The sequence below is a fragment of the Falco peregrinus genome, chromosome 4 (genome assembly GCF_023634155.1).
Source record: "Falco peregrinus isolate bFalPer1 chromosome 4, bFalPer1.pri, whole genome shotgun sequence".
In the NCBI taxonomy this organism is placed as follows: Eukaryota; Metazoa; Chordata; class Aves; order Falconiformes; family Falconidae; genus Falco; species Falco peregrinus.
In genome coordinates this window covers 41,089,755-41,109,576 of record NC_073724.1, presented here as the reverse complement: position 1 = coordinate 41,109,576, position 19,822 = coordinate 41,089,755, and the positions used below count along the sequence as shown (strand labels likewise).

The following is a 19,822-nucleotide window of genomic DNA, read 5'->3' as shown; positions in this document are numbered from 1 at the left end:
TACTGTGGTTAAACACTGGAGGGGATAATAAAGGATGGCTACAGAGCACCTTTTTTTCCTTTAAAAGATGTGCTAGAAAATGGCTTGCCCACACAGTGTGAGTAGTCCAGCTGGAGGGACATGAAGTCTCCAAAGCCTGTCTGCCTTTCATTGCTCCCATGGTGAGATATGGTCCAGGAGAGCCTCCCACATCAATCAGAACATGGCAGTGGAGGACAGGAGTGGAGCAAAGCCTGGTGCCACCACTACGTGCTATGTGCTGCAGTGTCTGGGGCCAGGGTACAACAAGGAATGTCCCTTCAAGGTCTGCTTTCCTAGCCTTGGGCAGCTGCCTGTAGCAGCCTTCCAGGGCCTGTGCCAACATCCCAGCTGCTCTGGGCCCTGGCAGAGGTGTAGTTCTGCACCCAGCATCCAGGACAGGACAGGTAGCCAGCAGTTTCTGTAACTTTCAAGTCTTTGGCCTAGTGAGAACAGCTTTGGGAGGTGATCGTAAGAGTTTCTAAGCACATTTAAAACCTCTGGTGAGTTTCCACGTTAGCCCCTGTCCATTTCTCTAGCTTCTTTACAATGCCAGGACCATCAGGAAAAGCTATCCAAAAGACTTGCTGAAAAGCCCCATTTTTCAAGAGCTGCTAGAGGCCGTTATGTCAGCTGGGTGTTTTGGAAAGTTTCAGGCTATCCTGCTTTCCATGGCATGAAACACTGTGGTGTAATCGCTTCTAAACAACACTATTTTCAAGAAATAAAACAGCGATGATTCCACCTGACAGTCTTTTCAGCATTTCTGTAAGAAGGGGAAACTGAGCCAAGAAAGCATCGGAGAAGTCAAGCGATACGCCATCACAAATCTCCAGGAATAAAGCAATGCTAAGGGTCTGTCTTGTGGTAAAATGCATGTTTCTGCCACACTATTATTCCTTCCAAATCACTCTTTACTAAGTGTCCTGCATGTGCCCTTTGCTCCAGTGACAGGATATCCTTCATTTGTCTGTACAAAGTGCAGATGAGCACTTCTTCGTGTTGTTTTCCAAGTCGGCTGATGGGAGGGTCAGCAGGGGCCAAAGCAGCTGCACCGAGTAAAGGAAAGGTAACCATGGTAACCCAAGTTATCTGCATCCTCCATGTATTTCCTTCTCCCCACCCTACATCATAACTTTCCCACCCAAACCTCAAACCAATAGAGCCAGTGACCAGCTGGCAGGATGGGGACTGCAGCAGGGTCTCCTGCACCCAGAGTGTCTTGCTGTGTTTCGGGGCTCACTGCTGCAGGCTGAGGTCATCAAAAAGAGACTGAAAGCATAGAGAGGGGTAACTTGCAAAAGGCAAAGCTCTACACTACTGTAGATGGGGCGCTGGATATGTTGCCTTTGCTCCAGAGTTGTAGATTCTTTGATGTTGCTCCTGGTTTTGGCTCTGAGCTGTAACCCTTCCACAGCAGCAACAGCTTCTCCGTCTGCACCCCACATCAAACCCAGCTACAATTTTGGCCGGACTTTCCTGGGACTTGATAAATGCAACGCCTGCATTGGGACATCCATTTGCAAGAAATTCTTTAAAGAAGAAATAAGGTCAGAAACTCAGCACAGTAATTTTTAAAGCATTCTGCATAGTAACTTGAAAATTGCCTGTTAGTATTTCCAAGTACTGTAATGAATGACAATGCAAAGAGTAACTTAGCACACAGTTGCCATTACAGAGCCTAGTATTTTCATTAATGTCTATAAGCTGCTGCTTTGTCTCTTTTCTTTTAAAGCCACAGAAACATGAGCAGATTTCAGCCCTGAATTGTAATTTGAAAGCAGGAGTAAAAGGCACAACTTCCTGCATAGAGAGTGGCTCCGAAACAATTTAAGGCAGTGATGGGGGAAGGGAGGAGGGAAGGAAGAAATCAGCTTGTTTAGATGTACTGGAAATACTTTATTATAAGCAACCAAGTAAAGGCAAAGGGGGCATAACTTTGTATGCTCCCAACGGGCTATAATAATACAAATGTATAAACAAGCTATGTAATTTTGTACCAGGTGCAACAACACAAATGTGCAGAATTTCACGTGCATATTAACTAAGATCAAAAGTAACCTAAACCTGCCTGAGGCACGAGGACTTTCACCCATCAGGTTACCGACACACTTGAAAATAGATGGGGCTAAATTATTAGCACGCTTTTGGGAAGTTTCTGTGAGAACTGGAAGGTAGAGGCAGAAATTGCATCTGCCTGGAAGTCGATGAGACACATTCTGTCCAAGCGGTCATCAGACTGATCCAATCAGTTTTAGGCTCAAAAGCAGAGTGTATCTGACAGCAACAGGGAAAATGTTGCCAGTGTATTTGAGGAGAAAGTTGAAGGCACTGCTTGGCAGAGGAAGGCTTTATTTGGTCTGATATGATTTATAGAGCCATATGCACTTTCTTTTATAGATATAAAAGGCTGGGGGAGAATAAATGATTACAGTAAAATTGTATTTTTAATGCTATAATGTAAAGTAGTATAATATTGGACAAATCACCATTTTTATCTTAAACTATCCTATAAAATGTTGCATAGTAAAACCATAACAGTTTGTCTGAGATGGACTTGTAATACTGAACATCCATCCTTCCCTCATTGCCGCTGGAATAAGGCAGCTTGTGGCTTTGCTACACCAGGGCATCCCTTGCTGCGGCACACTGGGGGTCCCAGCCCTAAGCGCTTTGCAATTAGCGTGCTCAGCTGGCTGACACAGGCTGGTGTGAGTCTGCAGGCTGGGGGGGCATTTGGGGTGTGGGTTGTCCTACATTTTATTCTCTGCTGCATGGGACAGCACAGGAGCTGGCTCCTGTCCCATGCCCCATCCTGCTGTGGCCCCTTTGCCACTTGCCTCTGCAGGGTTTTTAGGGACCTGCTGCCAGGTGTAAAGCAGCTACCATATGTGCAGCTTGTGGCAGGTGCTTGGTTACTCCCAGTTAGGTGCTCGAAAGGTTAGGGCTGCGTAGCTTCCTTCAGCCCTGCTGAAAATAGCAGTAGCCTTCTGCAGCAAGCAACTGCCTCTGGCTGGCTGGTGGCCAGCTGCATGCTGCACCGGGGCACAGGAAAGAGGTGCTACGTGAGCAAAATCAGGAGGCCCCCATGCTGGCTTTCCTCCCAAGGACAGTGGGAAGGGGGTGCGAGGGTGCAGAGGGTATGAGCAGGGTCCAGGAGTGCAGAGTCACAAGCATGTGGGAGCACGATGCTTCTGCCTCAGGGAAGGTAGAGGGGCTTCCTAAACCAGAAACTTTGGGTTTTCTGTCCTGCAAGCCAGCAGTCAGCTTCCCACGAGCAGTGCAGTACGCAACTGATAACACGCAGTCCTGCTCTGAGCGCTTTGGAAAGGGTAACTTCAAAAAGTGTTCTCCTGAGCAGTCGGTCAGCTTCAGGCTTTTCTTTGCAGGGGTTAAACTTTTTCTCCCGCTTGATTTCTTCAACAGCCAGGATTTTTTGGCAAGTGGTAGGTTAAATGGGGGAAATTTCAGTGGCACTTATGCTCTTTGATCCATCACAGTGTACCTTTTCACATGTTCACAAGGTGGATGGCACTTGGGCTTCTCTGTGTTAATCCTCATTAGAACATGCTTCATTAATTCTCCTTCATTTCTGGGAGCTGTGACATGCATTCGCACTGGACTGAAGACTAACAAGTAAGAAGCTGTGGGTTTTGCTCCCAGAACGGCTGGTGACTCATCTTGTGCTCTAATGTTTTTTACTTCCCTTATCTTTGCCCAACTTTATCCATCTGTAAATGAGAATACCAAAGCCTGCCTACCAACTGTCCTGAAAGCAGAGCACAGCAAAAGTGTTCGTAAACATTAGATTTTCAAAACACTGTGGAACTGAGCTGACCAAAACTATTTGCAGACTTGTGCCAGCACTGGTGATGAGCTTTGGCCAAAAGTAGTGGGAAGGAAGTCTGAAAAAGCTGGAAAGCTTGAGTTTGATGGAGTTTTATATGGCATTTCTTTATTTTTGGTTTCAAGGCTTAACTTACTTATTTTTTTAAAAAAAAATAAAACTCCAAATGCAAGCAAAATTATTTTGGCTAAAACAAAATATTTAATTTCATTCAGAAAAAAAAAAAAGCAAGTTTGATTTTCTTCAACAGTTAGTTCTGGGTTGATCTAAAATCTTTAATCTGTGCCTCAGTTATTCACACAGATCTTAGTGAAAGTCTTAATTAAAGCACACTCAGGCCCTTAGCTAAAATGCTTCATATGAGAAGAGTGAATTGTTGTTACAGCACTTGATGATGAATCTTGAAAGTATCTAGCAAGTGTGCCAGGCCAATGCTGTGCTGCCCAGAAATGATGCCAAATACAGAATTGCTGTGGTCCATGCTGGGTTCCCAGGCCCGCGTGGCTCACCCCTGGGAGCTCTGTGGAGGAAATTGCTCCATCCGTGCTCAGATTAGCTCTCAATCATGGATTTCACACATCCATGTGCTGCTTGCATGCAAGAAGTGGTGCTTCCCTGATATCTGCCTGACATGAACTCCCCTGAACACACAAGCTTGAGCCAAATCAGAAGGCACATTTGTGTTTAACTTTAAAAAAAAATCAACAAAAAAACCAGAAACCCAGCCCATAGCTATCTCTTCCCTGTACGTGCCTGGCACGCAGCACCTCCTTTGCAGATTAGGCACTGGGAGCGGTTGTGCTGCACAACAAATCACAGTGAGGCATAGAAATTACTCTCTGCTCTTTAGTTCTAGCTCAAAACCAGACCAATAAAAATCCCCAAACCAAAGAAAGTGTTTATTTTCATGTCAGATGCCCTAATCGTACAGAAGCTTCAAATTTCATGTTGGGCAAAATGCCCAAATGCCTGAACCCTGCTTGTGCCAGGGGCCAGGCTACTCCACTGCTGGTCAGCCTGCATCTCCATGGCAGTTTTTTTGAAGGAGGCACATGGTTAGAGCCAAAAGCCAAAGCAGGGCAAACAGCAGCATTTCAGGGAGACTGGCTTTCCCCTGCCCTGGGCACCCATGCTCGTCCCAGAGCTGATCTGCACAGTCTCCATGGTGGGGAAGGGGAGCAAGGTGCTGCCTTCAAGAGTGGTCGTGGGGAGGAGGCCAGCTGGTCTCTGATCATGGAGGGTAGTTAGCATCACTGAGTCAGTCATTTGCCTGAAATCAGAGGAAATTAATCTCCCCCTTCCCCCCCCGCCCCCCCCCCCATTTCTCTGTGCCAGTTCCCCAACTGGAAGTTGAAAGGAAAGATCAGCTTCAGCTTTCAGATACGTTACTGTCTTTTCATCTAACTCCAGCTAGCTGATCCTGCAGGGAACTTATTGCCTCTCCTGTTTCACTCCTGAGCTATGGGTTTTAATTTATGGTGAGATTAAATTAGGACGTGGTTTTTTATGCACTCAGGCAAGGAGGTTAAGGCAGGAGATTTTAGAGGCAGTGAATGCATGGCATTGGCCAAAGGTCAGACTTCAACCACTTTCCAAGAGCAGGTTAAAGACACGCTTACAAAACAGGCACCGTGCTCCTCAGCTCCTGCATGTGCAACTCATGTGTGGGTAGGGCTGAGGGGGCTGCTGAAACAACAAAAAAAAATACCTAATTACCCAGCCCATATGCTCCCCTCCTGTGCCTGTGTAGGGGAAGCAAATTAGTGCAAGATCTCCATGGCTACAGCAGTGCCACACGCCCAGGGCACACGTCCCCATGTCCCCCCATCACACCCCAAACTCGGCTGCTGCCTGGAGAGGTCACTCGTCCTGGCCGCTCAAACACAGTCGGCAATGTCGGGGAGGACCCGTCGACCCCAGTATGAAGCCACCACCTCAGAACAAAAGGTTATTTTGATATTCCCAAATACACTTCCCATCAGGAGGCTTTGTTCTGTAGGGTCCCTTAAAGTGTTGGATACTCCTTTTTTGGGCCCCTTTCTCCAGAATTAAGGAAATCTAAAAATTCCTGGGATTCTTCATGAACCAAAACACTACAGCCCTCTCCCTTCCATCTCCCTCTCTGTCTGGCCCAAAAGACCCCATCTGGGTGTTTTGCCCCTTGTGCCATGGCACTGTTTATGACAAGGGGTGGTTTAAGCGGGAAGCAAAGACAGACATTTTTCCAACGGGCGTTTCCTCGGCCGATGGCTTCATCCCACTTGCCTCACCCCGGCACCTGGGGCTGCCCGCCCGTGGCCACTCGGCCTTTGCCGTACGATGGCAGAAAGCCCCCGGGGCTGGCGCGTGGTGCAGCGACCGCGCTGGCGCTGTGTAGGTGTCCGTGTAGCTTGTTAACCTGCTCTCCGTGGGGCTCTCGTTTTGGTTTGGCAGGTTTGACACCTGGCTTTCTTCTCATTTAAAGCTGCCCCCCAGCTACCTGCTCAGCTACTCGGGCAACTACACCGACGATGCCAAGAGCTGGCGGATGGTTGACATCACCCGGCTGACCTCCAAGTACCGGCACGACCGGGCCGACAAGCGCATCTGCATCTCCCTCCTGAAGTCCAAGACCTGCAGCCTGGAGCGCGCCCTGCGCCGCACGCACCGCTTCCAGAAGTGGCTGCGGGCCAAGCGCCTCACCCCCGACCTGGTCCAGGTCCGTGCCTGCAGCCCCTGCGCCCCACAGCAGCGGGGGGACAGGGAGCCCCAGGGGGGTACCGTATGGTTTTTGGGTGGGGGAAAAAGGGTCTGAAGGAGACATGGCTGCAACTTGCCAGGTGGAGGATGAGTTTGGGCAATGACTGGCTCTCTCCCACTTGCCCTGGCTGGTGGAGAGGGGGAAGCCCCGTGACCCCCCCCAGCTGAGCCCACCTGCCACAGGGGACAGGCAAAATGGGGCCTCACTGGGAAGAAAAGCACTGTGGCCCCCAGTCCCTCCCCAGCCATATGTAACACTGCAGCACAGCCTGGCCAGGGCTGGGGGCTGGGGTGAGCTCAGCCCTGGTGAGGAGGGAACTGGCAAGGATGCTGGCTCCCAGCTCCCCATGCAGGCTGGGGCTGAGGGCCCATGGAAAGCCATGTTGCCTGCTGGCTTCAGGCACAGGGATGATGTAGGGCTGAGCACAGAAACACAGTGACAGCTCGAGTGGGGATATTTCTCCTGGGTTTTTTTCTACTTTTACATCATGTCTCAGTGCCTTTTTTTTTTTTTTTCTTTTGGTCATAATGCTGTACCCAAAGGGCAGCCCATGCTTTGAAAAAGGATTTTGCTTCAGGCCAAGGACTGGGGCAGCTTGGACCCCTCTGCTTGTGGTTGGCAGGGCAAGCAGACGGGTGGTTGGAGCCAGAGCCTCGATTCCTCATCCTCCTGCCATTCATAGCAAATGATCTCACACCCAAAGAAGCATGCTGCCCTTTCTATTGCAGTCCCGGGGTGTCACAGGCAAAGCCAGGACAGGCACGTCAAGGGGGTGACTGCCACCAGGTAGACAGGTGGTTGTGATACGGGGAGATGGACACGCGGGCAGGGCTGGAGGGGCAGAGTGGGCAGGTTCCAGAGGAAAGTCAGTGTCTGAGCGCTGGCTGTGCTTTGGGATGCCACAGGCAGCTGGGGATGGCCATGGGGCAGGCGAGTATGTTTTGCAGGTGCTGGCTTGCATCTGAGAGCAAAAGTTCCCTCCACAAATTCACAGGCATCCCCCACCCCTTCAAACAACAGCAAAGCTTTTCAATAACCACTGGCAAGGGGCAGGATCCAGAGTAGAGGCTGAATATACTCTAAACAAGACACTGAGAGGCAAAGAAGGATTATTCCAGTACTTCTCCCCCTTTCAAGAGAGAACTGTGTGAAAAAGGGATGACTTTTTTTTTTTCTATAAAGGCAACTGCTTCCTCCTGCCTGCACACTGCCACATCTGCTCAGCTTTGCTGAGTGCTAAAGCTACACTGCTTTAGTTTTTTCCACTTCTGTTACCCCATGGAGCAGCGTGCCTGAGGAGGGACAGTGGGAGACCCCAGGCAGCAGCACCAGTGCCGGGGCTAGTGCTTGAGCTGCACCAAGAAGGACTCACAGTCCCACACAGCAGGTCGCCCTGAAGCCAGCACCCTCCCAGGGGGTGAGATGCAGGATGACACAGGCTGGACAAGGAAATGGTTTTTTTTGTAGCAAAGCTACACTGTACTTTGGCTAATAACCTCAGAAGAGGCACTAGGGAGAGAGGCAGATGTGCATCGCTTCCACTCAGAGCATCCCTCACCTGAGCTTGTGGGCCAGGGCAAGGAAAGCTCCTCCCCAGGGTGGCAGGCAGCAGCTTCCCAGGCACCTGCTGGCCACGGCTGGCCTCCGAGGCAGTGCTACAGGGGGCTGAGAGAGGCCAAGCTGGGGTGCCAGGTCCTCCAGCCTTGCTGGAGTGTCCAAGGGGTTTGTGCAGAATTGTGCTGCCCCCACAGCGGTGCTGTGTGAAAGGGAAGGAGTCGAGTGCTTAAAACTTCCATTTGCTGAGCTGGGTGAAAAAGTAACTGGAGAAATGTGGCTCTATGGTATCTCACATCTGCTGTAAAGTTAAATCATTAGCTGAGCCCAAATCCTTCTCCTTAAAAGGCTCTTGACGTGCTCTACAGTTTTCCCTACCGCATCCTCTCTGAAACTGAACTCCTGGCTGAGATGTTTGGGTTGCACACACACACTCGTAGACATGAATACACACATGCACATGCACACACAGCACCGTGTGGAGGCTCTGGCTGGGGCACCCCGGCCTTGCACCTATCCAGTTTCTCCCGGGCGCTTGAATTTCTCTGCAGCAGTGGGAAGCTGAGCTGGCCCCGGCTCCAGGGTGCCTCTGAAGTGAGCTTGGGAGCCAGCCCAGGGGGACGTGCCCAGGGACAAACTCCTTGGACACTCCAGCAACCCCTGCTGCTTTTGACTTCGAAAGGGCACAGGCTGCTGCAGGGAGGCCCAGACCTTTGCACAGCAGCCTGAGAATTGCTCCACTCACATTTCCATGGTTCTTTGGTTCTGTAAATCAAGCAAAGAAACCTAAACCGGGATATAAATCCCTTCTAACAGCATATAGGCTTCAATACACAGAGGAGCATAGCAATCCAGAGGCCGTGGAGCCTATCCCCCCACCTCCAAATTTTGGCAGCAATCACTATTTCAGATTGGGCACATACTCTGCAAAATGGCTGCTGGTCTCAGAGTGGTCTGAATTGAAAAGCAATCTGCAGCAACAAAATTTCAGTCATAGAGCGTGTGTGAGTTAGTACATAAGAACCATGTCCCCCCAGCCTAGTTGTGTGGGCCTCCACAGGGTATGGCGTGTCCCTTCCAAGCTATCCAGCCCCCTCAGAGCCAGGGATCCCCTTCTTCTCTGCCCACCCCACCTGCCCTCCTCAGAGCCAAAGCTGCAGGAGTGCTTCTGCCATGCCCCCAGCCCAGCGCTGCACCCCCTCTGTGGTGTTCGCTGGGCAGATGCATGTAGGCAACCCAGCATGACCCATCAGAGGGAGGTTTCTTGGGGGCACCATATGTCACTGCAAAAACTTACATGCAGCACTGCTTTTCTGGCTCCCCCCTCCTCCCCTCCTCTTTCAGAGGTGTTAACAGTTCTTTGTGTCTAACATGATGCCCACCCTGTCTCACAAAGCTGCAGTTACCCAACGGTCTGTGTACTCCCCTCCCTGCAGTTCTTCCTACATAGGAGCACCGAGGAAAGCTAATGGGCTCAGGTAATTTTATCTTATAAAACAGAGAATTGCGAAAAACTGTAACATGCTTGAATCAAAATGACAGACCATGAAGTAGTGTTTTTTCACTTTACACTGCCTGCCCTGCCTGCCCCAACCATCAACCGAGCTGCCTGCCACAGTGATTATTTCACCCGCTGCAATGAAAATCTTTATGGGATGCAGCAAATTCTTCAGTGTTAAAATCTAGCCCACCTTGGAGATGAGCAGGATTTAACGGGGGCTCAGCCTGCACAGTAGCCCCAGCCACCCGCTGCTTTCACCCAGGAGCTCATCACCTCAAACGGCGCTGTGTGCTTGTCCTGTTGGAGGGAGAGAACAGCAAAGTGGATTTCATCACAGATCACCCACAGGGCAAATTACAGCCCTACTTACAAAGCATACCCTGAAAAATGCTGAAGGCAGACAAACGAAAGCAGTACCAAGGTGAAGAGCCAGCCATTTTTAGCCCCTGTCTCTAGGATGTACTGTTTGAAACTACTGACCTGCACCTCTGCCCGCCCTCAGCAGATGTGCCAGTACTGGGGTTATTTGGCTTCCGAGTCCAGTGCATATCACTTTGCTCAGAGCACATGGGCAGCAGCTCGCTGATCTGGCAGCTGGTCTGTCCTAGGGAAGGATGGGCATTATGGGGCTCCCAGAGCCACCTCCCAGACCTGCCACCTCTTTGACGTGGTACCTTATCATCCGAGACATGCTTTGGTAAACCTGCTGGCAGTGGGGATGAGCCCTGTAGCTTCACAGGACATCCTTAATTTCATTCTTTTGGGGGTGAATGAAACCCTTGGATTCAAATAGGCAGGAGCTGCAGGTGTTTTGACACCTACATCCCAGTGTTTCTTCCTGGAGCCCTCCCTAGCCCTGGTCGTTTGGTCAAGCTGCACCCAGGCAATGGCACATGGGGCAGGAGGCAGCTGTGCTCCTGATCTGTGTCATCTCTCCTTGGGCTGGCTGAAGAGAAAGCAGAGTGAGGAGAAGTTGTCTTCCAGAGGTCGTCTTTACGTCAGTGGGGATTCTGGGTGTGTCTGCACTAGACATGCATACAGATACATGGGAGTTTAAAATGCATCACATACTGTGCAGTAGGGAGAAAAAAAAACCCACAGCTGACTGCAGGTAGGCTTTGCAGGAACTACTCATTACCAGATACAAAAATGTGGGTATTTAATCAAAGTAACTAAGAAGCTTTCCACATCAACCACAAACGTCAGGCTTATTCTCTGGGGTGATAGGACGCTGCAAAGGGCTTAAAGATAAATATCTGATGAATTTAAGATAAATCAGTATCTCCAGTGTTCTGAGCATGTGGTTTTCAAATCGTTTCCGTCGACTGTTTTTGTCTGACAGTTTTACAACTCCAGCTCCTTTTCTGCTGTAGGGATGTTTCCACCAGTTTGCCGGAAGGGAGGCCCCACTCCACCAAAACACTTCAGCAGGCGCTGAAATTTACACTGTTGGCTAGCTCTGCCGAAATCAAAAGGCCCCACTGCCCAGTTTTGGTGGATCAGGGCTTCATTACATGGTAGGAAGCTGCACCAATGGTTGATACAAACATGGCAGCACCCAGCCCTGCCCCTCTGCTCCTGCACTGTTGCTGGTATGCCTGGAACGGTTCCTCAGGAAATGAGCAGCTGTGATCACCGTGTGCAGCACGTGTCCACATCTGTGTTAAGAGGATGAGCTCTGACCTTGAAAAACATCCTAATTACAACTTCCATGTGTTCTCTGCCACTGTGATTTCTGTTCCTACTGTATACTCTTAAGGGTCTCAGCTTTCACGTTGCAAACTCCTGGAGACAGCAAGGCTTTCTAACTTTGGCTGCAAATATTTGCATACACACTGAACTGCAGGAGACTCTCTCCACCATTCATCTCTTAACACAGTTCTGTTCTGATCTTCTCACTTCTCCTCCAAAGGGAAAGTGACAGAGTCAGCCACAACGTGCCAGCAAGTGCTGCAAGACAGAAATTCATAGCCATCCCTTCCTCCCCCCTCCTTCTATGGTTTTAGGTAATCACCTGAAAAAAATATTTCCTTTATAAGGCTACACCAGAGGAGAGGAGTGTATGAAGACTTGTAACTAGAACTGGGGAGAATTATTTTTGACAAACGTTTTTTTCTTTTAGGGGTGGAAATGGTTCTTTGGTTGTTGTGAAACAATGCTCCACTTGGGATTGAGTTCCTCAGGTAGTCTTGACCAGCTGTTGGTGTTCAGGGCTTGTTTTATGCAACCCATGGCCAAGGAGGGAGTTGTTGGGACCTCACTGAGGCCAGCAGGAGGCAGAGGAGGAGGACATGAGAGATCCAATCCTCACTTTCCACCTCTGACCAGGAGAGCAGCACACTCCTCCTTTCCTTGTTTCTCCATTTCTTTGTCATGGCTGGGTAATTAAGTGTTTTATGCCAAATGAACAGCTCGCACAGGAAGGCTGAGAGAGACCTACCTCAGAGTTACCAAATGACTTGGGGAGATCCTGAGTCAAATCTTCGCTCTCAGCATGAAAAATGGCAGGGAGCAATGTAAGCTTCAGTGCCCTTTCCTCTGAAGTACATCTCCCAGCCATCAAATTATAAAGAAAAACCAAAAGAGTAAATTTGTCTACTGGGATCATTTGGAAGAAAAAGGCTTAGCAAAACCCTGATTCCCTTCCCCAGCAAAGGCATGGCAGGGCAGCACTTCTGTGCCACGGAGGGCAACTCTCCGTACAACCACTTTCCTTGGCTGTTAAGGAAGACTGACTTCAAAAAAAAGAGGTCTTTTTGACTTTGAAGGTATAAATTTCTATCCCAGCCATAGATTGCTTGTGCAATTTTACAAGCCAAACCTTCAAATCTAAAAGGTGAAATACAGTGATGGCTGGCTCCATTAGCCCAAGAGTACATTTATTGCTGGTATTTACAAAAAAAAAAAACCCCAAAACATGCACAGGCTATTCAAATTTGGTTTTGATAGTTAATGCTCAAGTTTATCAGAGAAAGAATATATCCTGTGCTTGTACCCACATACAGTGTTTATTTACACTTTTAAAGCATGTTTACTGGCCTTAGCAAATAGTATTTCCAAGAAAGCTGCCCCCAGGTTAAGCAAATAGAGAAGCAATTCGAAGACATTATTTAATGAGGCAAGTGACTCACCAGCTTAACGACAGGGAGGCCTCTACCAGTGAGCTGGGATGCCAGGGCTGGAAACCTGGGTGGAGGGAGGAGGCTTGCTGGCATGGAGCAACGTGGTGCTGCACAGTCGGGAGCAGATGAGGTTTGCAGCATCCATGTCTGTGCCATGAAGTCTGGGTACCATTTCAGAAACCTGAGTTGTGAACAGGAGTTTTTGGATGGCTCATTTTATTTTCCTAGGAGGGATTTGCTGTAGAGGTCCCTCTGTGCGCCCATACCCTTCAGCAGCTGTGCCACAGGGGGCAGAGAGACCCTGGGCAGAGCACAGAGGTACCCATACCTCCAGCATGGGCCAAGCACATCGTGACAACTCAGGCTGGAAAACAAACATCTTTGTTATCTTTTCCCCTCTTGCCAGGGCCTGTCTAGCCCAATGCTGCGCTGTCCATCCCAGCGTCTCCTGGACAGGATAGTGCGGCGCTATGCTGAGGTGCCAGATGCTGGCAGCATCTACATGGACCATCTCACCGACCGGGACAAACTGCGCCTGTTGTACACACTGTCAGTGAATTCACATCCCATCTTGTTACAGGTACATACCACCTTGCTCTGGCTTGACATGCCACCTCACAACCCCTTGCAAGCAATCCCTCACATGAGATGTGCACCAGCCACCAGCTGTAGAGGAGTCCCAGCCCTCACCTTTGGCAAGCTCCCTAGCCTTCATAATGCGTGTTCCTTCTATAGGGTTGGATGGCTGAAGCCAGGCAGATTACAGCGATGCTCCTTGCATCAGCCTGTGAAGTTGTGGACAGATACAGATGCCCAGCCCATTAAATAAATCAGAACTCAGACGGGTTATTGCACTAAAGCACTGTGAAAGCCAGGGTTTTACACATCCCCAATACTCCAGTGGTATGTTTGCCTTGCTAATATATTACTTAAAATCACAGTCTGTTTATAAAAGAGAAAGTGCATGTTTTGGTGTTGAGGTTGAACACGGGCTTGGGGAGCACCATTTTCCCAGGCATGTGCCAGCACTGTTTTCTCTATTTGCATGTTGCTGCTAAGTAGCTCCATGGCAAAGCACAGCTTTGCAGAGCTGTTCGATGGAATCTGAAATACAACTGAGCTCAGAGTTTGAAGGCAGAGAGCTGGGAGGCCTCACACCCCTCCCCGGTCGTCTGCTGGCATGCCTGGCATGTGATTCCTCTACTTATGTGTGTCACCGAGGGACTACCCTCGCTTTTCCCCACCGCCACTCCACCTCTAGTCCTCATTGCTGTTTCTTGCAGCCCTCTGATATTCCATGAAGAAGACAGGCAGCAGCAGCAGCATCTATCTCCTACCCCAGACCACCACTGCCTGGGCAGCACACAGGGCTCTGCCTGATCTCAGGGAGGGGGAATGGTGCTCATGCTCTGTGAGCCTCCTGGGTGTCATTCAGCCACCTCAGCCATGGCTCACTGGGGCATGAGGCTGCAGCTCTTAGAACTTTAAAAATACGGAAATGCAGCTTAAAGAGGTGAGAAAAATATGCTGAAGAGAAATAGCTTGATTTTACCTGGGTGCCCAAAATGCCTTCACAGCAGAAGGGTGAAGCAACCTTAAACATGAAACTGGAAGAGTTCATAACCCTGCCTTGGCAGGGTCTGGGGTGCTGGGGAAACAGACAACTTAGAATGTAAATAGCAGAAAGCCTTGTGTTGGCACAGCTCCTGGCATTATTCCACCTGGGATAACTGCACTGCTAGCACAAGCTGTAGTGATGCAGGGAGCCCAGCCCAGGTGTCCCCACTGTAGCTAACTCCCAGCACTTCTGTCCGTGAGACTGCAGCGTCTTACAACATGGCCAGGCAGTTCTTATAAACTAGCAAAGACTGCTTTAGCCCCACCTCACCTCCAAGCCATGACTTCAGCTATGCTCAGGAGGGACCTATCAAAGGCTTCATAAAGACACCTAAAATTAGCTTTTCTGTGGCTAAAATTTTCATGAATTTGACGTCTATTATTATCTTGGACTTTTTGGTTAGTCTCCCTCATGGAAAAAATCTTGAAATATCAGATTCTTCTTCCTTAATTAAAAAGAAAGGGCGGGGGAGGGGAGAAAAAGAACAACATCATAGCTAGTGCGGGATGGAGCAGCACCTTCCCCGGCTGCTGGGGCAGGCTGTGGTGGGGAAGGGTTGTGGGCTGCTTTGGAAAGCAAAATACAACGCTGCTGCTGCTGCTGCTTGAATCCCTCCAGGGCACTTGAAAGTCCTCTGGGAGGGAGGTGTGTCCCGTGGGCAGAGTGCGGCGGCCAGAGGGCAGGGGCAATCTCCCCATTCCCGCTCTCCCTGCCAGATCTTCCCCGATGTGGAGGGATGGCCCTTCCCACGGTACCTGGGCTCCTGCGGGCGGCTGGTCGTCAGCGCCAGCACCCGGCCCCTGCGCGACTTCTACGGCGCAGCCCCCGAGGTAGCTGCTGACCTGGCCCTCCAGCTCCTCACCGTCCTCCGCTCCATGGGCACCAACGACCTCAACTATTTCTTCTACTTCACCCACGTGGACGCTGGCACCTTTGGCGTGTTTAGCAATGGGCATCTGTTCATCCGGGATGCCAGCACGCTGGGGATCATCGACAAGGAGGAAGGTACTCAGCAGGCTCCATGGCTGCGCATCTGTCACAGGAGGGCTTAGCGAGGCAGGGGAAACAAATCTTTCACCTGCTATGCTCAGCTCTGCTGCTGATTATTTTTTTTTTTTTAATTAGCCAAACACCACTTTCTAATTTGAATAATAAAAAGTATACGAAGAGATTTACTGACAGCAAAAGCATCAGCAGCTCCTGCCATCCCGGCTCTGAGTTGGGAGGGTGACACGCATTTTGTTTGTGCAGTCAGTGTTTTGGTGACCCAGTGTGAGTGCTTTCACCCTGCCTGGCCCCCTCTGTAGCTGGCAGCAGAATTCAACATGCATGGTGCTGAATGCTGTCATTTGAAGTCTTCATAAATCACCTTTTTTAAAACTTCTGCAACACAAATGTCAATATGTGCAAGTAGAAATTTCATAACTTCATTTTTTTTAAGTATTGGGTCAAATCAGATTTTTTTGGTGCATTTGTCACATTAGCTATTATTATTATTATTATTATCATTATCATTATCATTATCATTATTAAATCCCCTTTCATCATTTTTACATAAAATTAATGGTTACTATTCAATTTTCACAGGTTACATTGGTCTACTCCTGGAAGTAGAGCTAGTCAAAGACTATTCCTCCAATAATTTAACAATTTCATTTTGAATGTTCAAATTTTCAAAAGGCCTTTGCTCAGCTTGCACATTCAGTTGAGCCGATCTCAAATATTCAGAAGCAGCTGTCAGAGAATTTTCCACTGGGTTTCTTTTCCTTGTCCCAACAACTATTACTGTTAACTTGACTCCAGCTAGACGAGCTGTTGTTGCAATTTAATGATTTTGGGTAACATGGAAAAATTGTGGGTTTGGCTATTTGTGGTAGTTTTTGTAGGAACTCCACATTTTAGGTTAGTACAGCAGTGCTTGTTGTCTCTGCATCAGTTTGACTTGACAGGCCCCTCTCCAGTTCCTCTGTCAGGCAGTTCTGTAGAGCTCTGTCATTCAGGAGAACACATATATTTCAGGAGTGGGGAAACTGGCCCATATACAGCTACAGCACAGAGTACTTTGTGGTGAAAGATAGCTGTATCCTTCAGATAGCAGCAAACCCTATGTTAATACAGACATATAGACATATGTCATTATCCAAGATTTAGCTACTGTGCTTGTAACAACTGGTTTAATTGTCTCCAATAGGGAGCCAGCTGATTGACGGCCAGCAGGAGTATAAAGATATATTTAGCTGTTTGACTGTGGACTGCCAGTCTGCATTTGTGTCCTGTAACTCCATCAGAGAGAAGCACAGCCTCGTCATGGTGTGTCAAGAGCTTTTGCCTAAGCTCCTGAAGGGGAAATTCCTACAACCCGTGCAGGAGAAAATAGACAGCTTCCTGCAGCATTGCGCCAATGGCCTCACCGATGACCAGGGTGTCAACGAGGCGCTTGCGAAGCTGGCGGAGCTCCTGAAACCTCTGCAGTCTTGTGATTCCCGTTTTGCCTACCGCTACCCTGATTGCAAATACAGTGACAAATACTGATGGCTTCGGAGGAGGAGACCCCTGGGAAGGACTGGAGCAGTGTCAGCCCCCTGCCAGTGTGGGAAGCAAGAAGGAACCAGGGTAGCTGGAAAGAGCTGCACCAGATCTGGGGCTTCCTCATCAAGGCGGAGGAGGAGGGAGCAGAGTGCACATGGGATTTATTGTTCATCTCCCAGAGATGCATTTGTTACTTGGGATGTTAGACATGATGTAAGGCTTATGGGTTATTAGCATTATCATGAGTGACAGGAGCTACAGGATTAATAAATCTCATTCACGTATTTTGGCCTTGGAAGGGTTTTCCATGCCATTTGTTAAAAAGAAACCCCCCAAAGGCAGCATGCTCACAACTAGCTGGATAAAGAAGCTTTATTACCAAGAAAGTCTTTCTTATTGAGGTGGTATATACATAACGTGGGAAGGATGGAAGCATTTAAGACTTCCCCTATGGGGATTTTTAATGTACTAAAAATCATAGATAAAGTGAATCACCAGATCAGTTCTGCACCGTCACCCATCACTTTTATAAAATATTTGAATTTTACTACTTCTATAGCACACAGAACAGAAAGACGCAATCAACATTAGCATTAAAATGCTCAAAGGTCTCATGTCTCTTGAGACTTAATTTCTCTAATCCCCAAATATAATTACTTTTCGTCATTCCCAAGTTTATGGGTGGTAATTGGAGACTAATGAGGCGGTTTGTTTTAAGATCAGGAAAAAACCCACTCCAGGGTGTGATTGTCCAGTGGATACTTTCGTGATTTTCCTCTAAAGAAAACTGGAGGAACCATTTGCACAAAACCATTCAAATGGGAAAATTGCCTGAAGAACAGAAACAAGACAGGCAGAGGATGGGAGATCAGTTTACCCTGAGCCCGATGAGACTTGCTGAACACTCATTATTCCAGTGTAGGTGCTGGGGAACCCCCCGAAGAACTGGGGAGGTCTAAGTCCTGACCAGCGAGAGGTACAGCCATCCTCATCTATTTGCCTTTCAAAAGAGGAATCAGGAAACCAGCCCACAATGGAATGACTCAGGCACCTAAAATTCGGGGTGGTGGGCTCTTTTTTTCACAGCAGTGGCCAACCCAGGGCTAGACACAGGTGCCCCATTTTGTGGGAGAAGGTTGCAAAAGTTGCAGAGTTGCAATACACAACTTTCTCACCTTGCATCTATCTGTCAGTCCCCATCCCACTTGCTCTTTGCGCAGCATCAAAGGCCCACGCCAAACCTTCCCTGATGTCTAGGGGACTGCCAGACCTCACCACCCCAAAGCTTTGGGGCTTTCTCCTGGCATCCGGGTGCACAGGAGTCACAAGCAAATTTGATTGAGCTGACTCAGAAACTAGACTTTCTGGATCCCCTGTAAGTATTTTCATGATGAAAACAGTCTTCCTCTAGCCATGATTCAGAAAAGAAATCAGGAACAGCAGAAAAGCAGAAAAAGATGTGAGTGCTTTTGCATTCCTAATCGTTGTATGGAGTTACCAGGAGCAGAAATGCAAGTCAGGATTTTGCGCTGGCTGTGGAGGGGTTCTGTGTGCGCAGAGCACCTGGCCTGGGCTTCAAGGCAGGTGTTGCAGACAGATCAGGCATCCGAAACCACACACAGGTCTGAAACTGGGAAAATCTGACCCAGGACATTTGTTTTGCCTTTCCTCTTGGCATGAAGCATCAAGTGCACCTTTCACCTCTCAGGAAGTAGAAACATTGAAAAGAATTTGTAGGTAAATTTAGCTCCAGGCCCAGATGGTCTGACAGCAAAAGTGTTTAAATATACAGCCTAAGCTATGGCTGCAGCCCTCTTTCTCGATTTTAGTCTATTTCTACATCATGGCTCTCTTCCAGTAAGAAAAACATGTCCTTCGCTGAGATCCATAAGGCTGTCTAACAATCTGTTGTCAACAGTTTTTCTTGAATCTGTCTGCATCACCAATCTCTTGGTCTGTGATTTTACCTGATAGGTGGGCGTTAGCCCCCAGGCCCTTCCCCTCCAACGAGTCCCTGCCATGGTGCCAGATGCCAGCTGCCTGGCACGGGGCTGGAGGAGCTCCCGCTTCACCACCACTCCTGCTAGGGTCAGCGGTGAGGTGCTGCCCACCTGGGCTGCCAGCTGCCAGCATCCTCTCAGTGCTGGAGGGCAGCCTTCTTCATGCAGTCCTAACTAAAAATGCACACCACAAAATGCCCCAAAAGCACTAAGGTGAGGAACTGGTTGGGTCCACCCATGCTCCACCCCAGCAGAAGTGATTTGCCAGCCATAGGTCGGCGGAGGTGCCTTTGCAGCTGCTCCGTGGGTCAGACTGGCCTCTGACTCTGCACTGTCTGGTCTAGTAATGGCTTGACTTGCACTGAAAGGAGGAGCAGGCCTTGCAGCAGGGCTTCACGCTGGGTTCACTGTGGCCTCATGTGTCCTGGGCATTTTTCTTTCCACCACACACATTTTCCTTTTGGAAATGAGCTGCTCATCTGCTGTACAGCTCTGTGCAATATGTCTCCTGGGCAGTAGAGCATCTCTCTGCTATTGAACCAGCTCAGGGAAATGCAGAGGGGATGCATGTGCTCAGCATCTTGTAGAACAGCAGGAGCAAGCCCAGATCTCTTGGGTCTAATCCAACTTTGGGCAAAAGGACTGAGAGGTGTCACATGAGCTTTGGATGGCCCCCAATAACTCGTGATCCTAAAATGCTGGGTGTACAAAACCAGAAGAGTTGTGGTCTTCCTTTGCTGCTCGGACTCAGCTGGGAAGACTGCAGCAGAAGCGCTGAGGCACGTGGCATCTATTTTTGCACAGCTTGATCCAAAGTTGTAAAGCTGAGACGAGTCTCCCCACTGCTTTCAATAGACTTTGGTCTATTTGGTGCAAATTTAAGTTTTAAAAAC

The 19,822-nt window shown here is 49.0% G+C and overlaps 1 protein-coding gene across 1 annotated transcript; it reads left to right on the top strand.

Annotated features, from left to right (window-relative positions):
- The first annotated feature begins 1,163 nt into the window (after positions 1-1,163).
- On the top strand, positions 1,164-17,213 carry DIPK2B (divergent protein kinase domain 2B). Its single transcript, XM_005234493.4, has 5 exons — positions 1,164-1,568; positions 6,299-6,563; positions 13,189-13,362; positions 15,117-15,405; positions 16,592-17,213. Exons 1-5 carry the CDS (start codon positions 1,345-1,347, stop codon positions 16,930-16,932), a joined length of 1,293 nt encoding a protein of 430 aa, XP_005234550.1. The 5' UTR covers positions 1,164-1,344; the 3' UTR covers positions 16,933-17,213.
- Positions 17,214-19,822: the final 2,609 nt, after the last annotated feature.

Coding starts and splice junctions, on each gene's coding strand:
- DIPK2B (XM_005234493.4), top strand. CDS start 1,345: ATGGGGCGCTGGATATGTTGCCTTTGCTCCAGAGTTGTAGATTCTTTG. Junction 6,564..13,188: donor TCACCCCCGACCTGGTCCAG/GTCCGTGCCTGC, acceptor CCCTCTTGCCAG/GGCCTGTCTAGCCCAATGCT. Junction 15,406..16,591: donor GATCATCGACAAGGAGGAAG/GTACTCAGCAGG, acceptor TGTCTCCAATAG/GGAGCCAGCTGATTGACGGC.